This window comes from Clavelina lepadiformis, chromosome 3, assembly GCF_947623445.1.
Source record: "Clavelina lepadiformis chromosome 3, kaClaLepa1.1, whole genome shotgun sequence".
NCBI lineage: Eukaryota > Metazoa > Chordata > Ascidiacea > Aplousobranchia > Clavelinidae > Clavelina > Clavelina lepadiformis.
Window position 1 is genome coordinate 24006772 of NC_135242.1, and position 25681 is coordinate 24032452.

At 36.7% G+C, this 25681-nt stretch overlaps 2 protein-coding genes across 12 annotated transcripts; one reads left to right on the forward strand and one right to left on the reverse strand.

Annotated features, from left to right (window-relative positions):
- Positions 1–253: 253 nt before the first annotated feature.
- On the reverse strand, positions 254–6977 carry LOC143450623 (uncharacterized). Of its 10 annotated transcripts, none has more exons than XM_076951250.1 (11): positions 5774–6977; positions 5573–5707; positions 4654–5341; positions 3926–4086; positions 3530–3686; positions 2292–3124; positions 1992–2134; positions 1733–1873; positions 836–973; positions 572–731; positions 254–493 (listed from the first exon to the last, which is right to left on the reverse strand). In XM_076951250.1, the coding sequence occupies exons 3-5, from the start codon at positions 4714–4716 to the stop codon at positions 3650–3652; spliced, it is 261 nt and encodes an 86-aa protein (XP_076807365.1). In that variant the 5' UTR covers positions 4717–5341; positions 5573–5707; positions 5774–6977; the 3' UTR covers positions 254–493; positions 572–731; positions 836–973; positions 1733–1873; positions 1992–2134; positions 2292–3124; positions 3530–3649. The 10 variants fall into 10 exon arrangements, with proteins under 10 accessions (XP_076807365.1, XP_076807364.1, XP_076807367.1 ...); XM_076951249.1 differs by having other exon boundaries at positions 2292–3129; positions 5774–6971; XM_076951252.1 differs by having other exon boundaries at positions 2292–3129; positions 3926–4035; positions 5774–6401.
- A 1387-nt stretch (positions 6978–8364) lies between these two features.
- LOC143450447 (microfibril-associated glycoprotein 4-like) lies at positions 8365–21266 on the forward strand. Of its 2 annotated transcripts, none has more exons than XM_076951008.1 (6): positions 8365–8811; positions 9077–9237; positions 19638–19734; positions 19816–19912; positions 20053–20184; positions 20338–21266. In XM_076951008.1, the coding sequence occupies exons 1-6, from the start codon at positions 8526–8528 to the stop codon at positions 20522–20524; spliced, it is 960 nt and encodes a 319-aa protein (XP_076807123.1). In that variant the 5' UTR covers positions 8365–8525; the 3' UTR covers positions 20525–21266. The 2 variants fall into 2 exon arrangements, with proteins under 2 accessions (XP_076807123.1, XP_076807122.1); XM_076951007.1 differs by lacking the exons at positions 19638–19734; positions 19816–19912; positions 20053–20184; positions 20338–21266 and adding exons at positions 10036–10132; positions 10212–10308; positions 10451–10582; positions 10744–11498 and having other exon boundaries at positions 8386–8811.
- The last annotated feature ends 4415 nt before the right edge of the window (positions 21267–25681 follow it).

Here is a 25681-nt window from a genome sequence, read left to right on the forward strand (position 1 = left end):
AATCTAGATAATCAGCAATCTGTTACGTTAAGATATCTTCTGGTTTAATCTGGATAACCTGACTTTAAATGCGGAAATTTTGTATTTCTGTGTTTAGTGGCCGTGTTACTTGTCATCTGCAAGTTGACACCATGATTAATATTGTTAATGACGAAATCTAAACGATACTTTTACAAACATTTAAGTAAATAGGACAACATCTAGTAAAGTTTTTCCTGTACTTTGCGTATCTGCTGTAAAAAAGGAAGCTCCGTCTAATTTATACCATATATTATGACATGCATATCATTTCTGAAGACACAAAACGAGGACAAAAGACTCTGTTTATATGATGTTGGTGGTTATATTACAACAGCACAAGCAGTCACAATAGTACAAACTCGTACAATACTACAACATGTTGCACAGATGGACAGAGATCCAATGACTAAATTATCTCATCATAGTTTGATTCAAAGAGTCAAATTCTTTGAAGATCACTCATCAAAGTCATCTGCAACAAATAATAGTGTAGGTAATATATGACATTATACGCATGTAAGTAGTATAAGTAAGTGTGTTAAGATGTCACCTTGTTTTTTTTATTTGATCTCTGCGTCATTGACCTTGACCTTGTGGAAGCTTTGCTTATAGCTGACCAGCTTTTGCACAAGTCAGCCGAAAGGTATAACAAGAGGCGATCAGAAAACGCAGTGTAGAGTTCTCTTGCGTGTGAATAGATCTGGGTTGCCCTGAATCATACAAAATAGATCCATGTAACTTGTACCACAATACGATGAATATCTATGGCACTAAAGGCAATTGAACCAATTTTTTAACAAATTTCATTGCTGACCACTTGATGTTGACAAAGAGTAATTTCGAATACTGTACAGTCGGCATTCCATGACTCGTGGGTATCGTCACACGTCTTACCCGTGGGAAAAAACGACAGTTTTCGAAATGACTGACGGCGGTGCGATGAGACAAGAATCTGTCAAACAAAAAACGAAATTCAGTAAAAATTGTGGTGTAAATATGAGCATACGTTAAACTGCAAACTTAACTCAACTCAACTTTGGATCTCAATTATTTGATGGGTTTGGCGGCCATATATACAGTCATATCATCGCATTATTGTAATTTACTATCTTGCAAGTTTTAAGCCCTTGGGATTAGCTACTTTTTTGTTCATTAATCGTTCGAGCACGTTCTTTATTGTGCTACAGCAGTATATATAACGCTTAGAATCTTAATGTTCGCTCCGCACAAATAATGACAAACAATAACCACGAAACAATGATTAAGTAAATAACATAACATAAATTAATGTCTGTTCCGTAAAGCTTTGCGTAACTGCTATAGTCATAAACAACTCCGTATAATAAAAAGCGCAAAATATACACAAAACAACAGAAACAAACGGCTCCATTTATATTAAGTTGTTAGTTGTATTACAGTCGTATAATCAAGTAAAGTTTGGGTCTAGAACTTAAAAATATATACTTCATTGAAAGGAATTTTAGTTTTTATTGCAACATGTTGCACAGATGGACACTGATATTATGGTTAAATAAACTACCTAATAATTTGTGAGTAGCCAGGGGTAAGAATCTTGGAAGATCAGTCATCAAACGAATGTGCAACAAATGACAGAATTGGTTATATATGACGTCATGCACATGTAAGTTGTACAAGTAAGTTTGTTTAACTGTGATCTTGTTTGTTATTATTTGATCCTTGCCTCATTGACCTTAACTTTGATGTTTGATGACCTGAGATGCTTTGCTTTTAGCTGACCGGCGTTCGCGTTTGTCAGCCGAAAGGTATAAAAAAACGTGACCAGAAAGCTTAGCGTAGAACTCACGGCGTAGTTAAACAGATCTTGGTCAACCTAGAATATACAAAATATATCCATGTAGCTTCTACCAATGCCCCTAGCACAATACGTTGCGTATTTATAGCACTAACGGCAATTGAAAGAGTTTTTGAACAAAACTTCCCAAACTTACATTGCTGACCACTTGATGTTGACAAAGAATATATTCAATAACACTTGGCATTCTATAACTCGGCGATATCGCCACACGTCATACCCGTGGGAAAAAAGCGATAGTTTTCGAAATGACTGACGGCGGAGTGTTGAAACGAGAATCTGTCAAACAAAAAGCAATTCACTAAAATTGTGACGTAAATATGACCATACGCTAAACAGCAAACTTTACTCAATTAAACTTTGGATATCAATTATTTGATTGGTTTGGTGACCATATATACAATCACTATTCTGCGTTATCGCACTTAATTTTGACCTTTCATGACTTTGTGGATGCTTTTGTTATAGCTTACTGGCGTTCGCACTTGTCAGACGAAAAGTATAACGACACGTGATCAGAAAGTTCAGTGTCGAATTCACGGCGTGCTTGAATAAATTAGACATGGATTGCCTTGAAACATATAAATAGAACGATGTAGCTTCTGCCAATGTTGGAAAAGTCCAGTCCTGCTTGAACTTTCTTCAACTCCTCTAAGATCTTCGCAGAGAAAATGTTTTCTTGCTAACTCCACTGCAAACGGTTTTATGGACCAAACAGCTGTGAATCAGAAACAAGCTTGCTGGCGGTAGGTGAAGACACACCTGGTGCATCAGCAGCAGATCAGTTGGATTAATTATAAGAGCTGGATGTGGATTAAGGAAAATGAAGTCTCCTGATCATTTTTGTGGTAGAGATCGTGAATATGTTCCACGTCTCATCCCTTGCTGGGAAGCTTTAGGTACTCAGCGTCTGACTCGGTTGCTGCCAATCACTTCATTAAGTGTCCAGTTGGTCCAGTGCTGCGCCTAGAGAAGCATCCATTGTTTCCAGAATGATAAGTCTCATTGCATGGATGCAAATGTTATTTTATAGGTATATTTTTTGCCAAGTACCGGTACCGTTACCGACGATACTTTCAAAGTACAAACTGTCCACCTCTGAGAAGCGTCTATAGTTTCCTGACCGATAAGTCTCTTTATAAGGATGCCAATGGACCATGACTCTGGTCAGTTTGAGTATCAGGTTTGAGGAACTCCATGATATCCAGCATGCCAGGGTTGTCGAATTGCGATCATGTATTTTCACATGTAAAATAGCAGGCTCTCGAGCTATACTGAAGCAAAGGAAAGTAAATGTATGATATGGACCTATATTAAAATCACTTGTTGGCATTTATGACATATTAATAGAGGCTTGGTTATTTTTGAGAACTGAGAAGTTGAAGTAAGCTACTGTACAATGTTTAAAGTGATAAAATATAAAATTGAAAATAAACTAAATTGATGAAATCATTGAAAGCATATCACGTCACGCACAAGTGATCACCATGTACTGAACACGCGCCGTTTTAGAAAAGTACATAAAGTGTTGCTTATGACGTCTTTCGATTTTGTGAATAAATGCACTAGAAATAGTGTGAAGCAAGATTGCTAGAGTCGATTTATAATAGAGTGTTAATGTAAAGTTATAGCAAGCCCCGCTATTGCATAACCGATTCATCATATTATCATCACCTCAAATGTTGGGGGCCTGTTGTCGTCGTTTAAGTTTGTGGAACAGATTGCTTCATTCAAAACTTTGATTGTTTCCTGTCGGTGAGTTCCAGGCTATGACGAAGTACGTTGTTGTTTTGTTCATTGACCTTGTGCTCTGTTAGCGTGTATGCGCGTTCTAATAATAACAAATTATCAAGTATTGAGATTTATTAAAAAACAACCTTTCAATGCATTTGCTGTTTGAATCAGCCACCATCCATAAGGTAATAAACCTGAAGGATGAATATTATTTCCAAACTATCAGGTGTCATAGTCATAGATTAAAATTAAAACTTGCTGCATTTTCTTTAACTGAGCACTATTTCATCTGAGTTAGTAAGTTGAATCTTTTGAGAAAACTCCTTAATTACTTACTTTTTTGGATTGAGTTTTTCCTTCAGCTTATCCAAGAACCTGATCAGCAAAATATGCATCTTCCAAATCCCTACTCCAAATACGTACTCAGCGTCTGACCTGGTTTCTGCCTGAAACATTCGGATCACTTCATTAAGTGTCCAGTTGGTCCAGTTCTGCGCCTAGAGAAACGTCACAGGTGGGCAGTACCGCAGTACTATAGTAACGAATTACTGTACAGCGGTACTTTGTTAGTACCAGTAACGGTAAGGTCAGTATTTTTTAAAAAAAGTGCCGAATCTCTGTATCGAATTCCTTTTTCAAAATACTTCGATCAGTCCCGGTACTCAGTACTTTTCACGTGATTATTTCATAATGTTAACAAGTATGTTTTTATAAATACGTGATAATTAATATCAAATTAAGAATCTGGTTATATTTTAGTCAACAAATTTCAAGTAAAATTGCAAGCGATTAACGTAACATGTTTTGACCTGGAATAACCTTTACTGGGACATAATAGCGGCAAACACTGCATTTGCAGCAGCATCTTTTACACAAAAAGTACCGGTACCGAGTACCGACAAAGTAACGAACTACTTCTTTAAAATAATACCGAATACCGGAACCGTTGGTACATTTTTTGTCAAGTACCGGTACCGTTACCGACGATACTTTCAAAGTACAGACTGTCCACCTCTGAGAAGCGTCTATAGTTTCTAGATTGATAAGCCTCATTATAGGAATACCAATGGACCATGACTCTGGTCAGTCTGGGTATCAGATTTGAGGAACTCCATGATCTCCAGCATGCCATGGCTGCCGAATCCACGTCATCTATGGTCACATGGAAAGTAAGAGGATCACGACAAGAAATGCGGAACATAACCATTCTGGTATCTAAGAATTACAACATAATAATTTGATGTTGTAAACGTCTTTTTGTAAGCAATATGCGTTAGAAATAGAAGGAATGTAACAATTAAAATTTGCAAAAGCAACAAACAACCCAACTTAATGTATACGGTAAATTTATTTTACAATCACTTGTCAACAACAATGACAAATCATGAAAAATATATCGCGTCGCGCATGAGTGATCACCTAAGTATTAAACGCGTTTCTTGAAAAGTACACAAAATAAAGTTTATGAAGCCATTCGATTTTGTGTAAGTTTTGTAGAAATAACACAAACTAAGATTGTTAGAGTCGATTTATAATAAAGCACTTATATAAAGTTTATACGCTCCTGCTATAGCATAATGGATATTGTATATTATCATCACGCCATATGCTGTGTTGTCGTTTAAAATTTTGGAACAGTTTGCTTCATTCAAAAGTTTGATTGTTTCCTGTCGTTGAGTTCCAGGCTATGACGAAGTACGTTGTTGTTTTGTTCATTGACCTTGTGCTCTGTTATCGTGTATGCGCCGCGTTCTAATAATAACAAATTATCAAGTATTGAGATTTATCCAAAAACAACTTTTCAATGTATTTGTTGTTTGAATCAGCAACTACCTATACACCTGCAAAATGAATGTTATCTCCAAAATATCAGGTGTCATAGTCATGGATTGAAATTAAAAATTACTTCGTTTTCTTGAAACGCTTATTATTCCAACTAAGTTAGTAGTTTGATTCTTTTGGGAAAACTCCTTAATTACTCACTTTTTTGGATTGAGCTTTTAATTCAGCTTATTCAAGAACCTGATCAGCAAAATGTGCATCTTACAAATCCCTGGTTTAAAGTTCTTTGGCCGGGTTCAATCGCCGATTATAATGTTTTTTCTCTACCACCTGTATCTGTGTCAAGGAGGAATTTACTATGTATGTAAAACGACTTTTAACAGTGTGCAGGCCACAACATACCTTGAAAGGCTTGATTGCTTTCCAACCCTGACATACACCTTTTCACAGGACTTCAGACAAAGATCTGCATAATCTTTCTGAATGTTCACATAACTTGTGGTCTAAACTGGCTCATTGTATTTCATCATTGCCTTTAGGGCTGCAACATACTTTGCAAATTCTCTATTTAGCGGGTTGTTGAAGATTACATTTTCCTGCTCATAAGTTCACCTCGGAGTTTAAACTTAAAGCCTTCTCAGTAAATTAGTTCTGTTGGAAAAATACTGAGTCAGTGATTGTTGGTGACCTCAGATAAAATGTAGCGACGCCCAGACACGTCGGTCAACGGTCATTGTTTGTTAAACAACAAAACACACCGTGGTAGCACCTTGTTCTACCTTCAGTTATCTCTGTTCTTAAGCATTAAATTATTTCAATTCTCAATTCTCACCAGGCACGTCAAAGTTGTAAGTAGCATGCGGTGCCTTTGGAGTAATTGCGACTACCGATGTCCTTCTGTTTTGAAATTCTAAGCGAAAGTTACAATTAACCATTTTATTAGTAGCTGACCAAAATTTTTTTTAATTGCATGTGTAACGATATATTTTTCTTATTTCAATTTGCGTTCACTCTTTAAGTATTTATTTATGTAATTGAGATTTTCACAGAATGAATTTATTGCACTTTATGTTGTTTTGAAAATGAGGTTAGACCCCATAGTATAGGGATGACGAACCTTTTTAATTGAACGAGTCACAAATGAGACTTTAACCTGGAAAAAAAAAGTTGGTCATAGATTTATTTAAATATCTAATTAAAACTTGCTGCTGCATCTTCTCTGCAAGTTTTATGGGTTCCTGGGCTGTTAATGTGTAGTTTTCAGCTTAACCTGCAGCCTTTTATCTGGGCTGAGGCGATTCCTGGTCCTTGATTTTATGAAATTTATGAGAAATCCTAAACGTCATCGGGCAATCACTACAATGGGTAGAAATCAACAAAATAATTTGCTAACAATGAACAGCACAATATCCTTGTTACGTCACAAACGCCAAGACTGGACATGATAACGCAATACTTCGGGCCGAGTAGTAGTGCCAGCGTGCTGAACGGAAATTCAGTCCGGTACTAGATTAAAATTAGGCTGGGCCTTCTTGCCAATATTTAGCACCGTGTTTGTCACTGAAACATTTGTTCATATTTTGTTATAATTTTTGAAACGACAAGTGGGTCACTGAAAAGGCAGGTCAGTGGTACGCCATCCCTGCGCTGTACCGTTTGTTTTGTTCACACGCAAGTCTCATTTGCTTGGACCTAACTCCTAAGACTGACACTTTGATTTCATTCTCTCTCTTCGGTTGATTAAGTCGAGGTACCGCATGTTAAAACGGGAAGGGTGGCTGACTTTGAGGGGAAGGATTCGAGATGTGACTGGCTGGGGTAGAGACGTTTTCTTAGTCGTGGCCCATGAACGAGTATTTTAGTTGACATCCCAGCGCGCAGTTAACTTTCTACTCGTTGTTCCCGTTTTACAAAATGCTGGGATTGACCGTGCGAGTCATTGCAGTAGTGACTGAAGAAAGCCCGGTTGTTGCGGCTGCCGTTACCTCGATAAGAACCTGACAGTGTATTATGGACATATCCGTTACACATGTAAAGTTTTACGCCATTTATTCGGACGTCTTCAGAGCTTTGAGCACACAAACAAGTGCTATAAAACTCAATTTACGAAACCGGCTTATATTGTTATGGGGAATTACCTAAGTCGAAACCACCATCAGCGGAATACATTATTTTTTATTCATTTTAAGCGACCGAGCATGTAACCTAAACACACGCTTCATGTGCCCGTGAAATACCCACTAAGCATGCCGAACCTTGCCGCCTCAAATAGGAATTTGCGTGTCGTGTAAACTTAAGTGATATGTTTCCACAATTTATGTTTCTAATCCAAATGAGTGAATCGAAATTGCATCGTTTAACAGGTGTTGGTGTTCTTAGCAAGCAACTAACCAATAAGATGTTCTGAAACAAATCATAGCACAGCCATAAAACAATTCCAAGCAACAACATATTCGTCGACTTGAGGAAATAATTTGCTACGTTGCTGAAAAAACATCTCGTAAAGAAATTGGAAGATGCTTTCTTTGCCAATATCACTGTAATACGAAACAATAGGCATCTCGTTAATTGACGTTCGAGTAGGTTTTTGTAGCCAAGAAAAGCCAATAATGAAACCTGATAATAACAATCAAACTTATTCCTATCGTTTTCAAAGCAATTCAACTTTCCATAATGTTCGAAAATAACGTCAAAATGAGTTGGTTTGCGTCATATCAGCTTGTGATGATGCAGAACCAGAGCCAGACTATGATTGGATAAGCAATCATGCGTCACAAGCAAAGTTGTTGGAAAGGTATTTTGTTAATATTCCCGGAAAACAATCCAGTTATTACCTCAATGGACCTGTTTTGAGTATGACCAGGAAAATAAAACAGGTGTTTTTCAAAACAACAAAACAAGTTTCTCACATTTCTTGACGTAAAACTTTCTCACTTCCTTTCATTCTTTTTACTGCTTTTGTGTTCACGAACAACATAGTTTTGGTCGGGACAAGGCGCCATGATGACGTGATCTTCGAATTTGACGACCTTATTTTCGAGACGTTTATACGTCATCTTGGAAACCACGAGCTTCAACACACGGATATATAAAGAACAGCGATTTGGTGGGATTTCATACCATCAACTTTAACGGAAGATCTTCATAGTCAACCATGAGAGGAGTGACTTTTCTGTTATCATTGGCTTGCTACGTCATGATGACCTACTCGCAACAATGTCGTCAAGTCCTTACCACTGTCTGTGATCATGACGTTGTCAATTCCAGCATGCAGAAAGGAGACAAAGGTGATGTCGGAAGATCTGGAAAATCCGGACTTCCGGGAGCTCAGGGGAATCCAGGAGCCAAAGGAGAACCCGGAGAAGTTGGAAAGAAGGGGATGCAAGGAGAATCGTGCGCTCTGGGGTCGCTAGGGACCGACATAGTCACCAAACTGGCAAGTAAGTTGATTTCTGATCATAGATTAATTATTTTAATCATCGTCATTTCTCCTGCGAGCATAAAGAACTCCGCATTAAACCAACCAAAAGATGTAAACTACAGAAACTTTACAATCTACGCGCAACCCCTTATATAGCGCTCATACGCTATGGTCTATGCTTGTTATCTTGTTTAATTGTATGTTTATTGCTTAATATGAGCGAGTTTTACCTGAAACCTTGCTGGAAAAGTTCAATCTTGTTTACAACAAAAAATTGTTTCCAGAAATCGAGGGGCTTCTTACACCTCCTAGTACCACGACCATGGCTACTACTATTGTTACCACGACAACAACATCTAGTATTACGTCATGTACTACGTCATCAAGCAACGGTCCGCACAATTTGACGAGTGATGTTGAAGTTTACTGCGAGGATGGATGGACGGTGAGTGAAAGACTTACCACAGTTATAAGTGGAATAGCTTACAAATTAAATTGAACTTACAGTAGTATTGAAAGGTATAAAAGTATATATAGAAGTATATACACTTACTGTGTAGTATTGAAGCGATAGTTATCAAGTTGTGTGGATTTCAAGGTGGCAATGCGTTGTGTGCGATTCATTTGCATTGTAACAATAATGTAAAAAAGTACAAGCGATAATGAATTTGTTTTCACAAGCATTCGCGCTTTTTTAAAGGTGCTTTATTCCACTTTCCAAGTATCTGCAACAATGCAATAATGATTACTGTGCGAGTGTTAGTCGTGTGCGATTGTGCAGAGCCGATCATAAGCCCACATTGGGTCACATACCACGATGTATAAAAATTACTGCACGCTAATAATTATCGTGTTGCATGCCAACATTACTGTTGTGTCTAATTCGCTTCGTTTATGCAACATGCGAAACAATTGCATTGAACTGCGTAAGTCGCTTGCAGTGAAAACGGGCGAAATTCAACCAGCACGACGTAAACCTCATTTATTTCACCCAAATCACCTGCAGCAAACAGCTACCTATAATATGAGTTTAAACTTTTCTTAACTTAAAATTTTTAGCAAAAATATGAACATGCCACTGGAATAAAAGCTCCAAAATAACAAGATATACCTTGCGTATTGTAAGCGAAGTGTAAATTGTATCATGCATCTTGTATTATGACGTAATAAACTAAAGATGACGTACACATATAAATTAGACGTATTACACTTGTGCTAAAATGTCAAATCAAATTACTAACAGATTTTTCAAAGAAGAATTGACGGAAAGGTTGATTTCGGGCGACGATGGGACGACTACGCGAACGGTTTTGGCCAGATTGATGGGGAATTTTGGCTTGGTAAGAGGAAGTTAGTTCAACTTAATCGCATTTTAATTTGATGTTTTCGTTGTTATTATTCGTGCTTCATTACTTACAGGACTCAACAACATCCACAAGATGACGCGTGAAGGGGGATGCAGACTCAAGATAGAGCTGTGGGATTTCGATGGAAACCAACGTTCGGCCCATTATAGGTCAAAAGACGATTGTTGTGACATAAAGAACAAAGATTACATTACATCTTACATTTATTATATCAACGTAAAACTTTGTTGAGTAAATTACAACTTAGCTGTCTGGATTAGAATCTTTTAAAGCAAATTGTTGTTTTTGCAGCTCGTTTTCGATCGAATCTCCTGAAAATTCATATCGGCTTCGTGTTTCCGGATACAACGGAAATGCAGGGGACAGTTTAGAATATCACAATGGTCAATCATTTTCGACGAAAGATAACGATAACGATTCCCAGTACGTCATCTTATGTTCAGGAACAAATATGTTCAACTTAATAAACATTAAGTGCCACAGCCTCAGTAGGATTTTCAGTTATATCCTTCCAGTAACGTATAACATAGAATATAAATAGATACAAAAAAGTAGTTTTAATCTTTCATGTTTTAATATATTAGTGGTAGTATGAACTGTGCAACTTCCTGGGGAGGAAGTCAGGGATGGTGGTTTAATGCCTGCGCCTATTCATTGCTAAATGGAGTTTGGATGCGTCAATCAAATGGAGTGAATCATGGAATTGTTTGGCGTCACTGGAAGGGATACAATGAATCTCTAAAAGAAACTAAAATGAAACTTCGTTGCGACTGAATGAAATCCACGAGTGGATTTTAACCAACCAAATAAACATTGAACTGTATTTAGACCGGCAACGCAACAAACTGTAACTATAAGTTGCCACGTCTATTACGTCATAATATATACATTCTGTCATTCCGTTATACTGGACGTCATAATATAATATACAGTTGTCTTACCAAATTTGTTCCGGGCATTGTGACGTATTCATCTCGCATGACTCAGTGTAATTTTTTGATTCAAAAACTTTGCAGATTGCCGTCGTATTCAGGTAAAAGTTAAGGTTACAAATTTAACTTACAAACAACAAAACAAACCTTGAAAGTTTGTAGGAATACAAACTCTGAGTCATGCGACATTTTGACGTCACAATGCCCAGTACAAACTTGACATTACGCCGTCATTCAATTATACGATCCACGTGTATATACTCGTGTTGTTTTTACTAGGGCTGGGAATGTAGCTGATTTTCTTTTACCGTTAGCCACCATAGTCGCTAATTGTCATGTCACATTGTTAATCGCAGGCAAAACTGCTATATTATTGATAAATTTGATTAAAAGGGTTTTATTAGCAACTTTTATTGTGCTAGCTCACAAAGTTGGTATTCAAGCATAAAGACGATTAACAGAGTAACAAATTTCCTTGAATTAATGGATTACAAAAAATTTTGCTCCAAATTATCTACCACATTTACGTTTTAGTCTAATGGCTAAAAAAATCTTTAGTCGTCAAGAGCTCTTAGCCGCTAGCGGTGATTATTATTAACCGACCAAATTGTTCCAGCCCTAGTTTTTGCAAGACATTTGTTTATAAACCAATACATACAAAGCCGTGTTGACGATATAAATGATGTTTTGTTATAAACAGCAGACCAGAATACATACGAGTGAGTTATATGAACACAAATATGTAAGTAGAGGTCGCTTACTACAGGGACCGATCTATTTCGGTCCTAAACCTGAAGCCACGTACCTATAGACCTGGATCGACACGATTAGCCAACAAAGGACCAAGAGACTTCAAAATCCAAAATGGTGCTCAAACACCGACTAAATATAGTAACAAGAATAAATATAGGTAAAGTCACGTTTGTTACACATGCAGCAACGCCGGTAGAAACACGCAGAAGAAAACATAGTAGTCCTAAGGATTGACTTGTGACGGCCACGAAATCAATAAGATAGCGCCCAAATGCAACCACTCAGCGTCGAGGTAGAAAGATCATGGATGCGAAGGAAAATTTAATTGGCCCTAACCTTTGCTAAGTTTGGCCTAAGTTTGCCGTTGTATTAAGGTAAAATTTAAAGGTACAAATTTAACTTACAAAATAACAAAGCAAACCTTGAAAAGTTTGTATGAAGACAAACTCTGGGTCATGCGACATTTTTACGTCACAATACCCGGTACAAATTTGGCACCACACCGTCATTTTATTATATGCACCACACCACACCACACACCGTCATTCATTTATACGCTCCACGTGTATATATTCGCAATGTTTTTACTAGGGCTGGGAATTTTAGCCGATTAGCCACCATAGTCGCTAATTGTCATGTCACGTTGTCAATCGCATGCAAAACTGCTATATTATTGATAAATGTGATTAAAATGGTTATATTAGCAACTTTTATTGTGCTAGCCCATAAAGTTGGTATTCCAGCATTAAAATGACTAACAGAGTAACACATTTCCTTGAATTAATCAATTATGAAAAATTTTGTTCCCAATTCTTTCCTACTTGTACGCTTTCGGTTAATGGCGGACAAAATCTATACTCGCCAAGAGCTCTTAGTCGCTAACGGTTAATATTTTCCGCCCAAATTGTTCCAACCCTAGTTTTTACAAGGCATTTGTTTATAAACCAATAAATACAAAACCATGCAGACGATATAAACGATGTTTTTTTATAAACAGCAGACCAGCATACATACGAGTGAGTTATATGAACCCAATTATGTAAATATAGAAGGACTCGCTTAATACAGGGACCGATATATTTCGGTCCAACACGCGACGCCACACAACTAGACCTGGATCGACACGGTTAACCATCAAAGGACCAAGAAATTTGTTTTGGTCATTTGCGCATAAACTGCTTGTTTTATTCGAAGTCCCTCAATCAACGCTGACGTCACAAGAAAGTAAAGTGTGTTAAAGATTGACACCAAGTCATACAGCATAAAGCAAGCACGCAAAAGACATGTGTTACGTAAAACGCAAATGTTTAGCCAGGTCAAGAGCTCCTTTCATGACGAACCCCAGTGAAAGAATCACACCTGAGTGTTGGTGAAAACTTACTGTATATTTAAAAACTGCACCCAAAAGAGGCATCTAATTAACGCTAAAATTAGAAGAGAAAAGATCACTGTAAAAGCACAAAGTAGAGACAACGCCCGGTCACCAACACTCACTAACCGAACTACCCCATGTACTCTGAACATTTTAGGAAGAAACTCGACAGAGAATTTTGTAATTAGCGGAGGAAGCGTTCGGCACCACTGGTGCGCACAACAATGCGACAAGAACAAATTTCAACACTGTTAAACCCCAATACTGTAAAAATAAAAGCAAACACGACACCTACACGCGGCAACATAAACCAATCATAATAATGCAAAACTCCAAGACAACAAATACAAACGCAAAACAAGCAATTTTATATTCACTAAACAAACCCTTTTCTGTACAGAGAAGAACTAAAATCATGAAACAAACAAACCAATCGATAAACCAAATAACACAAATACGCAAACGATAACGCAAACGGTGCCAAAATCCAAACTAGTTCCTCAAACACAGACTAAATATAGTAACAAGAATAAATGTACTGTAGTCACATTTGTTACACATGCAGCAACGCAGGTAGAAACACGCTGAAATAGAACATGATAGTCCTAAGCATTGACATGTGACGGCCACGAAATCAACAAGATAACGCCCAAATGCAACCACTCAGGGTCGAGGTAGAAAGATCATGGATGCGAATGAAAAATAATTGGCCCTAACGTTATGTCGTATGAGTCTGTCGCATGACTCAAACCCTAATCTTTGCTCATATTTAAAGTTGAGTTTTGACAAAATTACCCGGAATTCCACCCAAATTGTCACAAAAAAAGATCCGTGAGTATATGACGCGGCTTCTATTGTAGGTTGCTATTATTGAGGTCTATAGTAACCATCGACATAGTTTTGCTGAGTGGCAGAGAGGATAAAACGACAACTCAGAGGATAAACTATAATGTGACCCGGGTTCATTGTATGGCAGCGCCGGTTTAACCAGATTACGCATTAACGTAAAAACTCAGCTGCAAGTCAAAGCGCAAAGCGATCGTTTAATTGATGTCAAAATTTTGTTGAATTATTACAGAACTTTGCAATTAAAAGTTAAGCAATCTTTGATGATTTAGCAGAATATTTATAGTTGCTGCAGTAATTTATTTTATAACTGAATGGTTTTTTGTTCACTTAAGATAGACTTTATTAATTTGTTTGTGGAATTGAATTTGGGGTTATGATACCGCATAAAATTTTGCTTTTGTTTCTAAAAACAAATTGCCCGAGTTTTTTTGTGCATTTATCCTCAGTTTTTTGCTGCCTAAAATTTTGTCTATGGCGCTCAAGATCTTAAACCCTTCACTTGTTTCTTGCTATCGAGCGCTTAATACCAGCAAAAAACAAAACTGTTTTCGTCTTGGCATGATGTTTTAAATCACGTGACCGTTTAAACATCAAGCTATAAGAAAGTAATCTCAAAGCAGGAGAGGAAAAATTCACACGAAATTCGATTTACACCATTTTCCCCGGTTCTATATACAGTTGATATAGTTAATTAGTATGAACTAATGAATTGTGTAAAACTGCGACTAATCAACAATAAGAATGATGCAACGTAAAGCGCGGATTTTGGAACATTAAGCTTTTAACTTATTTTCATTGTAACGTAGGCCTAAATTGCGAGCAGAATATCACAGTCGTTTGATTGTAATTGTAAATGTGGCAATGGCTGCTCAGTTTGTTGTGTCCCAATCTTCTTTCCGATCGGACGATAATATACAGTAGTTGATTTTCTAGAGATTTTCGATTCACACTACGCTAGTATGAATGCCACTGACGAGTACAAAAAATATTTGTTCCATTCGTACATTGATAAAGACTTTTTATGGGAAATCGCTAATGGCGAAAACAGTATCTTTGCGCTCAGTTATGAAGAAAATGTCGAACGCGCTAAAGACCTTTCCAGCAGTAATGGGCGCACAGCATCCTGGGTTCGAGATGAACTTTACGGCCGGTTGCAACTTCCGCACGAATGGAGAAGGCATTTCGTGTATGAGATTGAAAACTTCAGGCAAATCACTGCCGATATGAAAGATCGTATAATTCGGCTGAAGTTCATTTCACAGAATGCAAAAGACTTAAGTTTAAAATGACAACCAGCAGCGAAAATTACTTCAAAGGAACAAAGTGAAAATTGATGGTTAGTCTGCAATCGTGTTTGGAAGGTTTTTGGTAAATTGAGTAAAATTATGCTGCGACACTAAAACTTTAAAAATTATAGCACCAGCAAAATAAGTAAAGCTCATAGACTTTTGCCCAACAAATTTATGAGCGGTAAAATAAATGTCTTAAGCAGGTTTAAAATTAAGCCAAGAATAACAACAACATACAAACAACAACAAATTATCATACAAACAACAACAAAATAGTACGAGAAACGTTTTACGATTTCCATGAATCACTGCGCATGCGGTCGTCCAAGTCTTGTAACATTTATAATAATAATAATTAATAACACACTCAGGCAAGTAGTTGTGATCAATGCTGGCATAGTAGCAAGTAAGTCTCCACAAATCTACATGAACTGAACTTAGGTAACCGCCAAGACAGTTGTGATTAACATGGCCCTGATAGGCAGGGAATCACAACAATATTGGTAACGACATTATTGCCTGCAAAACAGTGTCGCCTGTAAAAAATCTTAAAAATATCGGATAATTAATCAAAAAAATTAAATAAAAACTTAAAAATATCCTAAAATAGTTTAATATAATCATATCTATAGTCGCAAATTGTTAATACTTTACGACAAGCTTGCTAAAAGCAAAACTGCAATATAAACACGATTTTATTAAAGTGACGAGTTTCGACCATACTTTTCTCCTTCGCCAGTAAAATGTTCAAATAAATATGTGAAAATCAAATGCTCGACTGTATATAAAGGCTTCGTTCAGAAGTGGTTGCAAATGAAAAAGTTTAAGATGAGAAATTGATGATTGTTGTGCGAGGTAACACAATGGATACGATGCAACAAAGCGCCAAACAATGCAAAACAGTGCAAAATCCTGAGTCTCCAAATAAAAGATTAAGAACTCGTTCAAAGGGATGTCTTGTTCCTGAAAATTACTCAAAGAAAAGAGGCGCTATTTTCAGAAGCCAACTAAATGGGAGGCAACTTGATTTTTAAATATATTTAGTTGAACGTTGCTCCGATGAATTATAAAGTATGGTAATATATAAATAAAGCTAATTGGCTAAATGTTTTAATGATAACATGGAAATCCGAGAACAAATACATTGAAAGTAAAACAATACCAGGAAATCAAGTGATACCACGATGATGATACCATCAGGTAATCTGAGAAATATCAGCAGACAAAAATGCGTTGCCTCAAGCAATTAACTTCCCTTATGCGTAGCTGGTTGTTGTGTAGACGTTATGTGAACTCCAGATCGGAAGATGCGTGTTCGATAAAGTTGCTATTACCTGAAAGATCAAAGCTTAGAAGCGATCTATAACTGTTTCTAGCTGTTAAACTTTCTTACCTTGCTGTCGGTTTCATCAATTGCTATGATATTAAGCTCTTTATAATACAACTACAATATATAACAACATGTGTTGAAAGCTTATCTTTTGTGAGACGACTCACGTACCTCCATGCTTAAAAACGTTCATTGTTGACTGTGATTTTGCACTGAAATTGTGAGCGTTTTTATAACCCAGGCCCCAGAGTACAATGAAATAACACAATGACAACAGAAAAGAAATGCCACGCTAATTACAATGCATTGAGCTACTGCGCCAAAAACAATGACTTTTGAGTTCAGTGAATTAGTCCACTCTTGCAGACATTTGGCATAACTTGTGCGGACCAATAAAGAGATGAATATGGGTTGACAACGATCAATACATATCAGGTCATGCATGCACATTACCACAGTTGGACTACAAAAATTCATGATGGAATCTGTGTCAAAGTAGTAGTAGTGCATTAACAGAGTGAGTTCGACGTAAGATACTGCATATATCCATGTTGCCTATATGCAAGTAAAAACCTTCTTGATCAATGACATTTTTCAAACATTGACAAAATAGTAATAAAATACAGATAATAAGGAATTATGTTAATTGTTACTTTAAAAAATGTTCTGTAAAATGTTAATTTCAACTGAACTACTGCACACCTCATATGTAGCGTCATGTGTTTTGTTACTGACACAAATGCGGTTCATGTCTTTAAGTAAAAAATTTAATCTTTTGTCGTCATCGCTTGGGGTGAAAATATTTCTGTTAAAAACAAGCATCTTGTGACGTCAATCGTCTTATTAAAAAGTGCTCTGGCGCAAAAAGTTAGATGTATATCGTCACTTTCTCACGCTTCTTGACGTACAAGCTTTCTTCATACTTACGTTTCTTTTTAAACGCTTGAGCTTTGGTTGTGTTTGTGCAAAACATGTTTTTCGTCATGAAAAGAATTTCGTGGAAAATATTTTTAACTTTTGGTACAAAGTTTTCAAGCCTATATGACGTCAACGTAGAAGCGAAGCAAAGTGGGCTATATAACGAGCAGCGATTTGGTGGGATTTCATATCATCAACTTCAACGGAAGATCTTCATAGTCAACCATGAGAGGAGTGACTTTTCTGTTATCATTGGCTTGTTGCGTCACCATGACCTACTCGCAACAATGTCGTCAAGTCCTTACCACTGTCTGCAACAATGACGTCATCAACTCCACCGTGCTGAAAGGAGACAAAGGTGATGTCGGCAGATCTGGAAAATCAGGACTTTCAGGAGCCAAAGGAGAACCCGGAGGAGTTGGACAGAAGGGAATGCAAGGAGAATCATGCACTCTGGGGTCGCTAGGGACCGACATAATAACCAGACTTGCAAGTAAGTTGATGTGAGATGAAGAATGTTTTGTTTGAATGTCGGTTTTTCAAGAAATTTTATTTCCAGAATTAGAGGAACTTTTCGTTACTTGGTCATGTGTTTCGTCACTACGCGATGGGCCACAACGTTTGACGAGTGGTGTTGAAGTGTATTGCGAGGATTAATGGACGGTGAGTGAAAATCTTTCCACATTTATAAGAGAAGTTCCACAGATTGTGTTGACCTTATTAATTTTGAAACAATAATTTTTACGGCCTCATGGTGGCAGTACGTTGTGTACAATTTCTTTGCATTGTAGCAAGAATGCAAGAAAATACAAGCGGCGATAAATTTATTGACACAGTAACACGCATTCGGTCTTTTCAGATCTGTCTTTTCCCACTTTTCTAAAACGTAATTTTTTCTAAAAGCATCAATAAAGTTGTCGTGTGAATGTTTCGATAACGATTTTAATAACACCCCTAAAAAAGCAAAAGAAATTATGGAATAAAAATGTGTCTAATAAACATATTTTGTTCAGTAAGTTTCAATAAAGCTGACTTATGATTGGTTCGAAAACGCTTTAAATAACACTTAAAAAATGGACTCAAAATTGCAGAATATAAGTGTGTCAAATTATTATTAATTAATTGTCATTCGAATGCAACTACCATGATTACTCTGGGAGTGCTTGTCGTATGCAATTGTGCATAAATAATCATATGTCCAGGTTTGGTTCGTATGCAACGAAGCGTGAAATTACTGTACTTCTATAATAACTTTCTTGTACTCGGAGTCTAAACCAAGTGATCAAACTCGAGTCGCAAATCAAGTCATTTAACTTTTCAGACTCAAGTCAAGTTGAGTCATTTAGCACAAGTGACTCGAGTCAAGTCGAGTCGATAAATATTTAAAACTAAACCAAATACACAACAAATTTACCATTTTCATCAGCCACAAACGTTTAGGATTATTACAATTTTGGCTGCAACGTACGCATTTGTAGACAAATAAAATCATTTTAAGTTACACTTTAATATTTTCCGATCAACGAATACAGATTCGTTTAATTTTAATGCTTAATCATAATCAAAAAGAACTGACTTTAGTTAAGTCAAGTCTTTCAAAAAAGTGACTCGAGTCATTTATACGACCCTGGTTGCACAATAACACTACCGTTGTGTCTTCGTTTCATGGAACATGCGAAACAATTGCATTGAATGGCGTGAGTACTTTGCAATTATAACGGTCGAAATTTAACCATCACCAAGTAAACCTGATTTATTTCAACCAAATCACTTGCATTTAAAATCTAGCTGGAATCTTAGTGTGATGTTTTCTTAACGTGAAAGTTTTAGCGATCACCCGAACTCACATATCACTGAAATATGAGCTCCTAAATAATGAGACGTCTTGCGGATAGTTTGTGACGTGTAAATGATGTTGTGTTTTATTTCTGTAATGACGTAATATTATCATCATTTTTAAGTAATAAACTAAAGAATATTTCAATATTTAAACATATTACACTTGTGCTAAAATGTCAAATCAAATTACTAACAGATTTTTCAAAGACGAATTGACGGAAGTGTTGATTTCGGGCGACGATGGGACGACTACGCGAACGGTTTTAGCCAGATTGATGGGGAGTTTTGGCTTGGTAAGAGGAAGTTTGTTCAACTTAAACGCATATTATTTTGATGTTTTTTGTTTGTTATTATTCGTGCTTCATTACTTACAGGACTCGACAACATCCACGAGATGACGCGAGGTGGAGGATGCAGACTCCAGATAGAGCTGTGGGATTTCGATGGAAACCAACGTCACGCCAATTATAGGTCATAAGATGATTGTTGTGACATAAATAACGTAAATGTTAAAATTCATAACATTATTAATCAACGTAAAACTCTGTTGAATAAATTACAACTTAGCGGTCTGGATTCGAAATTTTTAAAGCAAGTTGTTGTTTTTGCAGCTCGTTTTCGATCGAATCTACTGAAAATTTGTATCGACTTCGTGTTTCCGGATACAACGGAAATGCAGGGGACAGTTTAACATATAGCAATGGTCACCCATTCTCTACGGAAGATAGCGAATACGATTCCAGGTACGGCATCTTATGTTCAGGAATAATTGTGTCCAACTTAATAAACATTAAGTGCCACAAGCTCAGTAGGATTTTCAGTTATATCCTGTCAGTAACGCATAAGATAGAGTATACAAAAAAGGAATTTTTATCTTTCATGTTTTAATATATTAGTGGTGCAAACTGCGCAACTCGCTATGGAGGATCTCAGGGATGGTGGTTTAGAGGCTGTGCCCAATCATACCTCAATGGAGTCTGGATGCGTCAATCAAGTGGAAGTTGGCATGGCATTATTTGGTATAGTTGGAAGGGATTTGATGAACCTCTTAAAGAAACTAAAATGAAACTTCGTTGCGACTGAATGAAATCCACGAGTTGATTTTAACCAACCAAGTAAACATTGAACTGTATTTAGACTGGCAACGAAGCAAAGTGTAATGACATGTTGCCACGTTTATTACGTCATAATATATTCCTTCTTTCATTCCGTTGTATTGCTCGTCATAATATGATATACGGTTGTCTTTCCAAATTAGTTCCGGGCATTGTGACGTAAAAATGTCTCATGACTTAGAGTAAGTTCTTAATTTAAAAATCTTGGAGATTACCGTCGTATTCAGGTAAAACTTAAAGATACAAATTTAACTTACAAATAACAAAACAAACCTTGAAAACTTTTTAGGAAGACAAGCTCTGAGTCATGCGACATTTTTACGTCACAATGCCCAGTACAAATTTGGCACCACACCATCATTCAATTATACGTTCCACCTGTATATATTCGCCATGTTTTTATTAAGGTTGGGTATTTAGCTGATTTTCTTTTAGCGTTAGCCACCATAGTCACTAATTGTCATGTCACATTGTCAATCGCATGCTAAACTGCTATATTGTTGATAAATGTGATTAAAAGTGTTATATTAGCAACTTATGTTATGCTAGCCCACAAAGTTGGTATTCTAGCATTAAAATGATTAACAGAGTAACACATTTCCTTGAAATAATGAATCATCAAAATTTTTTTTCCCAATTCTTTCCTACTTGTATGCTTTCGTTTAATGGCGGACAAAATCTTTATTCGCCAAGAGCTCTCAGTCGCTAGCGGCTAATATTTGCCGGCCAAATTGTTCCAGCCCTAGTTTTTGCAAGACATTTGTTTATGAACCGATAAATAGAGCCGTACAGACGATATAAACGATGTTTTGTAACAAACAGCAGACCAGCATAGATACGAATGAGTTATATGAACACAACTGAGGTATATGAGTTATATGAGGTATATATTAGTCTGCTATCACTTTTGTAAAACTTTGTGGAATTTTATTTGTGAATCAGTTCAACCAAAGGTATACCGAAATAAAAGGAATCATCACCACTTGAAATTAACAAAAATAAGAAGATGACTTGAACGACAAATCATTTTGAGCAAAATGCTCTCCAAAATAATGATAATCGCAAAAATGATGAAGATTGCAAACGTGATGGGGTAGTGCATAGAAAATGTCATTAAGATATAGACCAGACATGTGCAACCAGTGGCCCGCGGGCCGCACTGCGGCCCGCCAGGTTGTTTCGTGCGGCCCGCGTGGTGCTCAGCAAAATGTTAGAACTTCATACTAGCCATCACTATTTCATGCAGTTTACATCAAAGCAAAGGAAATTTTCGCACGCTGTGTATAGAAATATTGCCCTTTGTGATGCAACAATGCTGCGTTCCATAATTTCGCTATCCGAGATGCATTTCGCAATTCAATGCCGTTTGTGATGCAACAATGCTGCGTTGCTTAATTTCGCAATACGCTTGACTGAATTTAGTTTCCTCATCTTCCATCGACAATTATTCACAGTTTTTCAATAAATTGTCGCACAAGTGTGTCGTAGACTGCATTAAATCTATTTCTTAACTACATAAACTGCATAGGAAAGTCGTTTTACGATCCTAATTTTTTCTGAAAAAATCATGTGGCCCGCGTTGTCAATCAAAATTTTGTATTTGGCCCTCCAGTGAAAAAGGTTGCACATGCCTGATATAGACCAATAACGCAATAACAATTACAACAACAATAAAATATTAACAGTCCGCAAATAAGCGCATCCAAGAAGAAACATCAATCGGTTGGTCAGTTCCAACATCGTTGTCGAAAGTTTTATTACCATCGACTGCATGTGTGACGTTTAACGTAAAGGGAATAGCGCCATCTTAAGGGAAAACGTTGGATGTTGTGGTGCCCGCTAGGTTTTTCAAAGAAACAATTTGGTCAACAATTTTGTCACGTTCGTCTGTGACATCCTGTTCTGCGAGTGATTGTTTTTGCACTGAACTGCATCGATCGCTTTACTAAAACGCTTTAGCTGCAAAGCTCGCTTTGAGATTTAGTGCGGAGTTTGATGCGAATATGCCCGAATACCTCTTTGTGATAAGCTACCAGTGGAGTCTGGAATGACTCGTACCCCAAACCACAATTGTTCTCCAATGCAAGCCGTTTTATTAAAAACAAGCCATCCAATGCCCTATTTGCAACTTTAAGCGGTGATGGATTGGAGTCACATGACAGGAACAACTCTTTAATGGTTGACGTCATGACGGTTAAGTTGGGTGTGAAGACAAACAACGACGGTTGGGCCTCTACAAAATTTCTTTCCAACCGAGTAGAAAACACCGTCACTTACGTCATTCACTGTTGGACATTGTGAAGGTCATGACGGTATGACGTAATGGTTACCTTGGACAATAACTTGCAGGCTTCATCCAAGGAGCCGTAAAACGTTGATGAAAAGTGGTTGTGGTTGTTGTCGACGCTTTGGTCAATTTATTTATTAACATCTTGGAAAACACTAATCACGATGCCAGTGGCAAAGGCGCCGGTACAGTAATGTTGCCACCGACTCCGATGTAATCTTTGCACTGGTAATGAGTAATGACTTATTTCCACTTCGCCGCTGCTAGTCTCATAAGCCACTATGCTGAGATGGTTCAGGCAAACCATTATCAATCGTATAATTCGGCTGAAGTTCATTTCACAGAAAACAAAAGAACTTAACTTTAAAATAACCATGCACTTGCAGCGAAAACCACTTCAAAGGAACAAAGTGAAAATGGATGATTAGTCTGCGATCGTGTTTGCAATATTTTTCTTAAAATAAGTAGAAATATGATGCAAACCTAAAACTTTCCAAAACCTTTAATTATTATAGCACCAGCAAAATAAGTAAAACTCAGAGAGTTTTGACCAACAGATTTATGAGCGGTAAAATAAATGTTTTAAGCAGGTTTAAAATTATGCCAAATATGAAGTGGTATATTTTCTTTATACAGAGCCAGATTATAGTTCAAACTACAATCCGACAAGGCATGAAAAATGACTGACAAACAGACTAACGTTTACTTTAAAGAAATGCGAAATTAAGAAAACATTTTATTGAATGTATTTACCGTACAAACAACAACAAAATAGTACGAAAAAAAATTTATGATTTCCATGAATCACTGAGCATGCGGTCGTCCAAGTCATGTGAAATTTATAATAACACCCTCAGGCAAGTAGTCGTGATCAATGCTGGCATAGTAGTAAGTAAGTGTTGTAAGTATGTGAGTCTCCACAAAGTAAGTAAGTAACCGCAGAGGCAGTTGCGATAAACATGGCCTTGATAGGCAATCACAACAATATTTGTAACGACATTATTGACTGTAAAATGGGGTGGCCTGTAAAAAATCTTAAAAATATCGGATAAGTAATAAAAGAAATTAAGAAAAACTTAAAAATATCCTAAATAGGTTATTCTATTTCAACATCTATATTCGAAAATTCTAATGCTTAACCACAAGCTTGCTAAAAGCACAACTGCAATAAAAACATGAGTTTATTAAAATGAATAATTTCAAACATACTTTTGTCCTGCGCCAGTGAAATGTTGGAATAAATGTGTGAAAATGAAATGGTCAAATGTATATAAAGGCTTCGTTCAAATGTGGTTGCAGATGTTAAAGTTTAAGATGTGAAATTGATAATTGTTGTGCGAAATAACACAACAAATGCGATGCAACAAATTGACAAACAGTGATGCAAAATTCTAAGTCTTCAAATAAAAAATTAAAAACTCGTTCAAAAAACAGCGAAATGGCCTGTTCTGGGAAGTCACAGAAGGAAAGGTGGCGCCATTTGCAGAAGCCAGTTAAACGGGAGGCAACTTGATTTTCAAATATATTTAGTTGAACATTACTTTGACGAGTTACAAAGTATGGAAACACATAAATAAAGCTAAATGGCTAAATTGTTTAATGATAACATGGAACTCCGAGAACAAATACAGTAAACGTAAAAGAATACCAGGAAATCAAGTGATACCATGATGATGATACCATCAGGTAATCTGGCAATTTTCAGCAGAGAAAAAATGCGTTGCCTCGAGCAATTAACTTCTCTTATGCGTAGCTGGTTGTTGTGTAAACTTTATGTAATCTCCAGATTGGAAGATTCTCCTAATTTGAAGGTGTGTGGTCGAAAAATTTGTAATTACTTGGCAGGTTACAACCAAGAAGCGATCCATCATAACTGTTTCTAGCCGTTACACTATCTCACTTGGCTGTCGGTTCCATCAATTACTACGATCTTAAGCTCTTTATAACAAAACAGCAGTTAATACCAACATGCCCTGTAAGCTTATCATTGATTCACGTACCTCCATGCTTAAAACACTTTCATTGTTGACTGTGATTTTGCACTGAATTTGTGAGTGTTTTATAACCCAGGTCCCAGAGTACACTAAAATAATACAATGACAACAGAAAAGACTTTTGAGTACAATAAAACGGCTAAATCTTGCAGACATTTGGCATAACTTGTGCGGACCAATAAAGAGATTAATATGATCAATACATATCAGGTCATGCTTGCACATTACCACAGTTGGACTGCAAAAATTTCGTGGAGGAATCTCTAACAAAGTAGTAAATTAACAAATTCAGTTAAACGTAGAATGCTGCGTATACCCATGTTGCTCATACGCAGGTAAAAACGTTCTTGTTCAAATTAAAACACTTTTGAAACATTGACGCGATAATAATAAAATGCAGATAATAACAAATATTGTCTAAATATTCGGTATTTTAAATATTGTCCTTTTAGAAAATGTTCTGGAAAATATTAAGTTGGGTTGAAAAGCTGCATACCTCATATGCAGCGTCATGTGTTCTGTTACTGTCGAATATGCGATTAAAGTGTTTAAGAGAAAAACTCAATCTTTCATCGTCATCGTTTGCGGTGGAAACATTTCTGTCAAAAACAAGCTTCTTGTGACGTCAAAAATCTTATTAAAAACTTCTCCGGCACAAAAACCCGAAGTTTATCGTCACTTTCTCACGCTTCTTGACATACAATCTTTCTTAATACTTACGCTTCTTTTTAAACGCTTGAGCTTTTTGTTTAAACGAATGTGTTTGTGCAAAACACTTTTTTCGTCAAAAAAGAAATTTCGTGAAAACTATTTTGAGTTTTTGGTGCCAATTCTAAACCTGTTT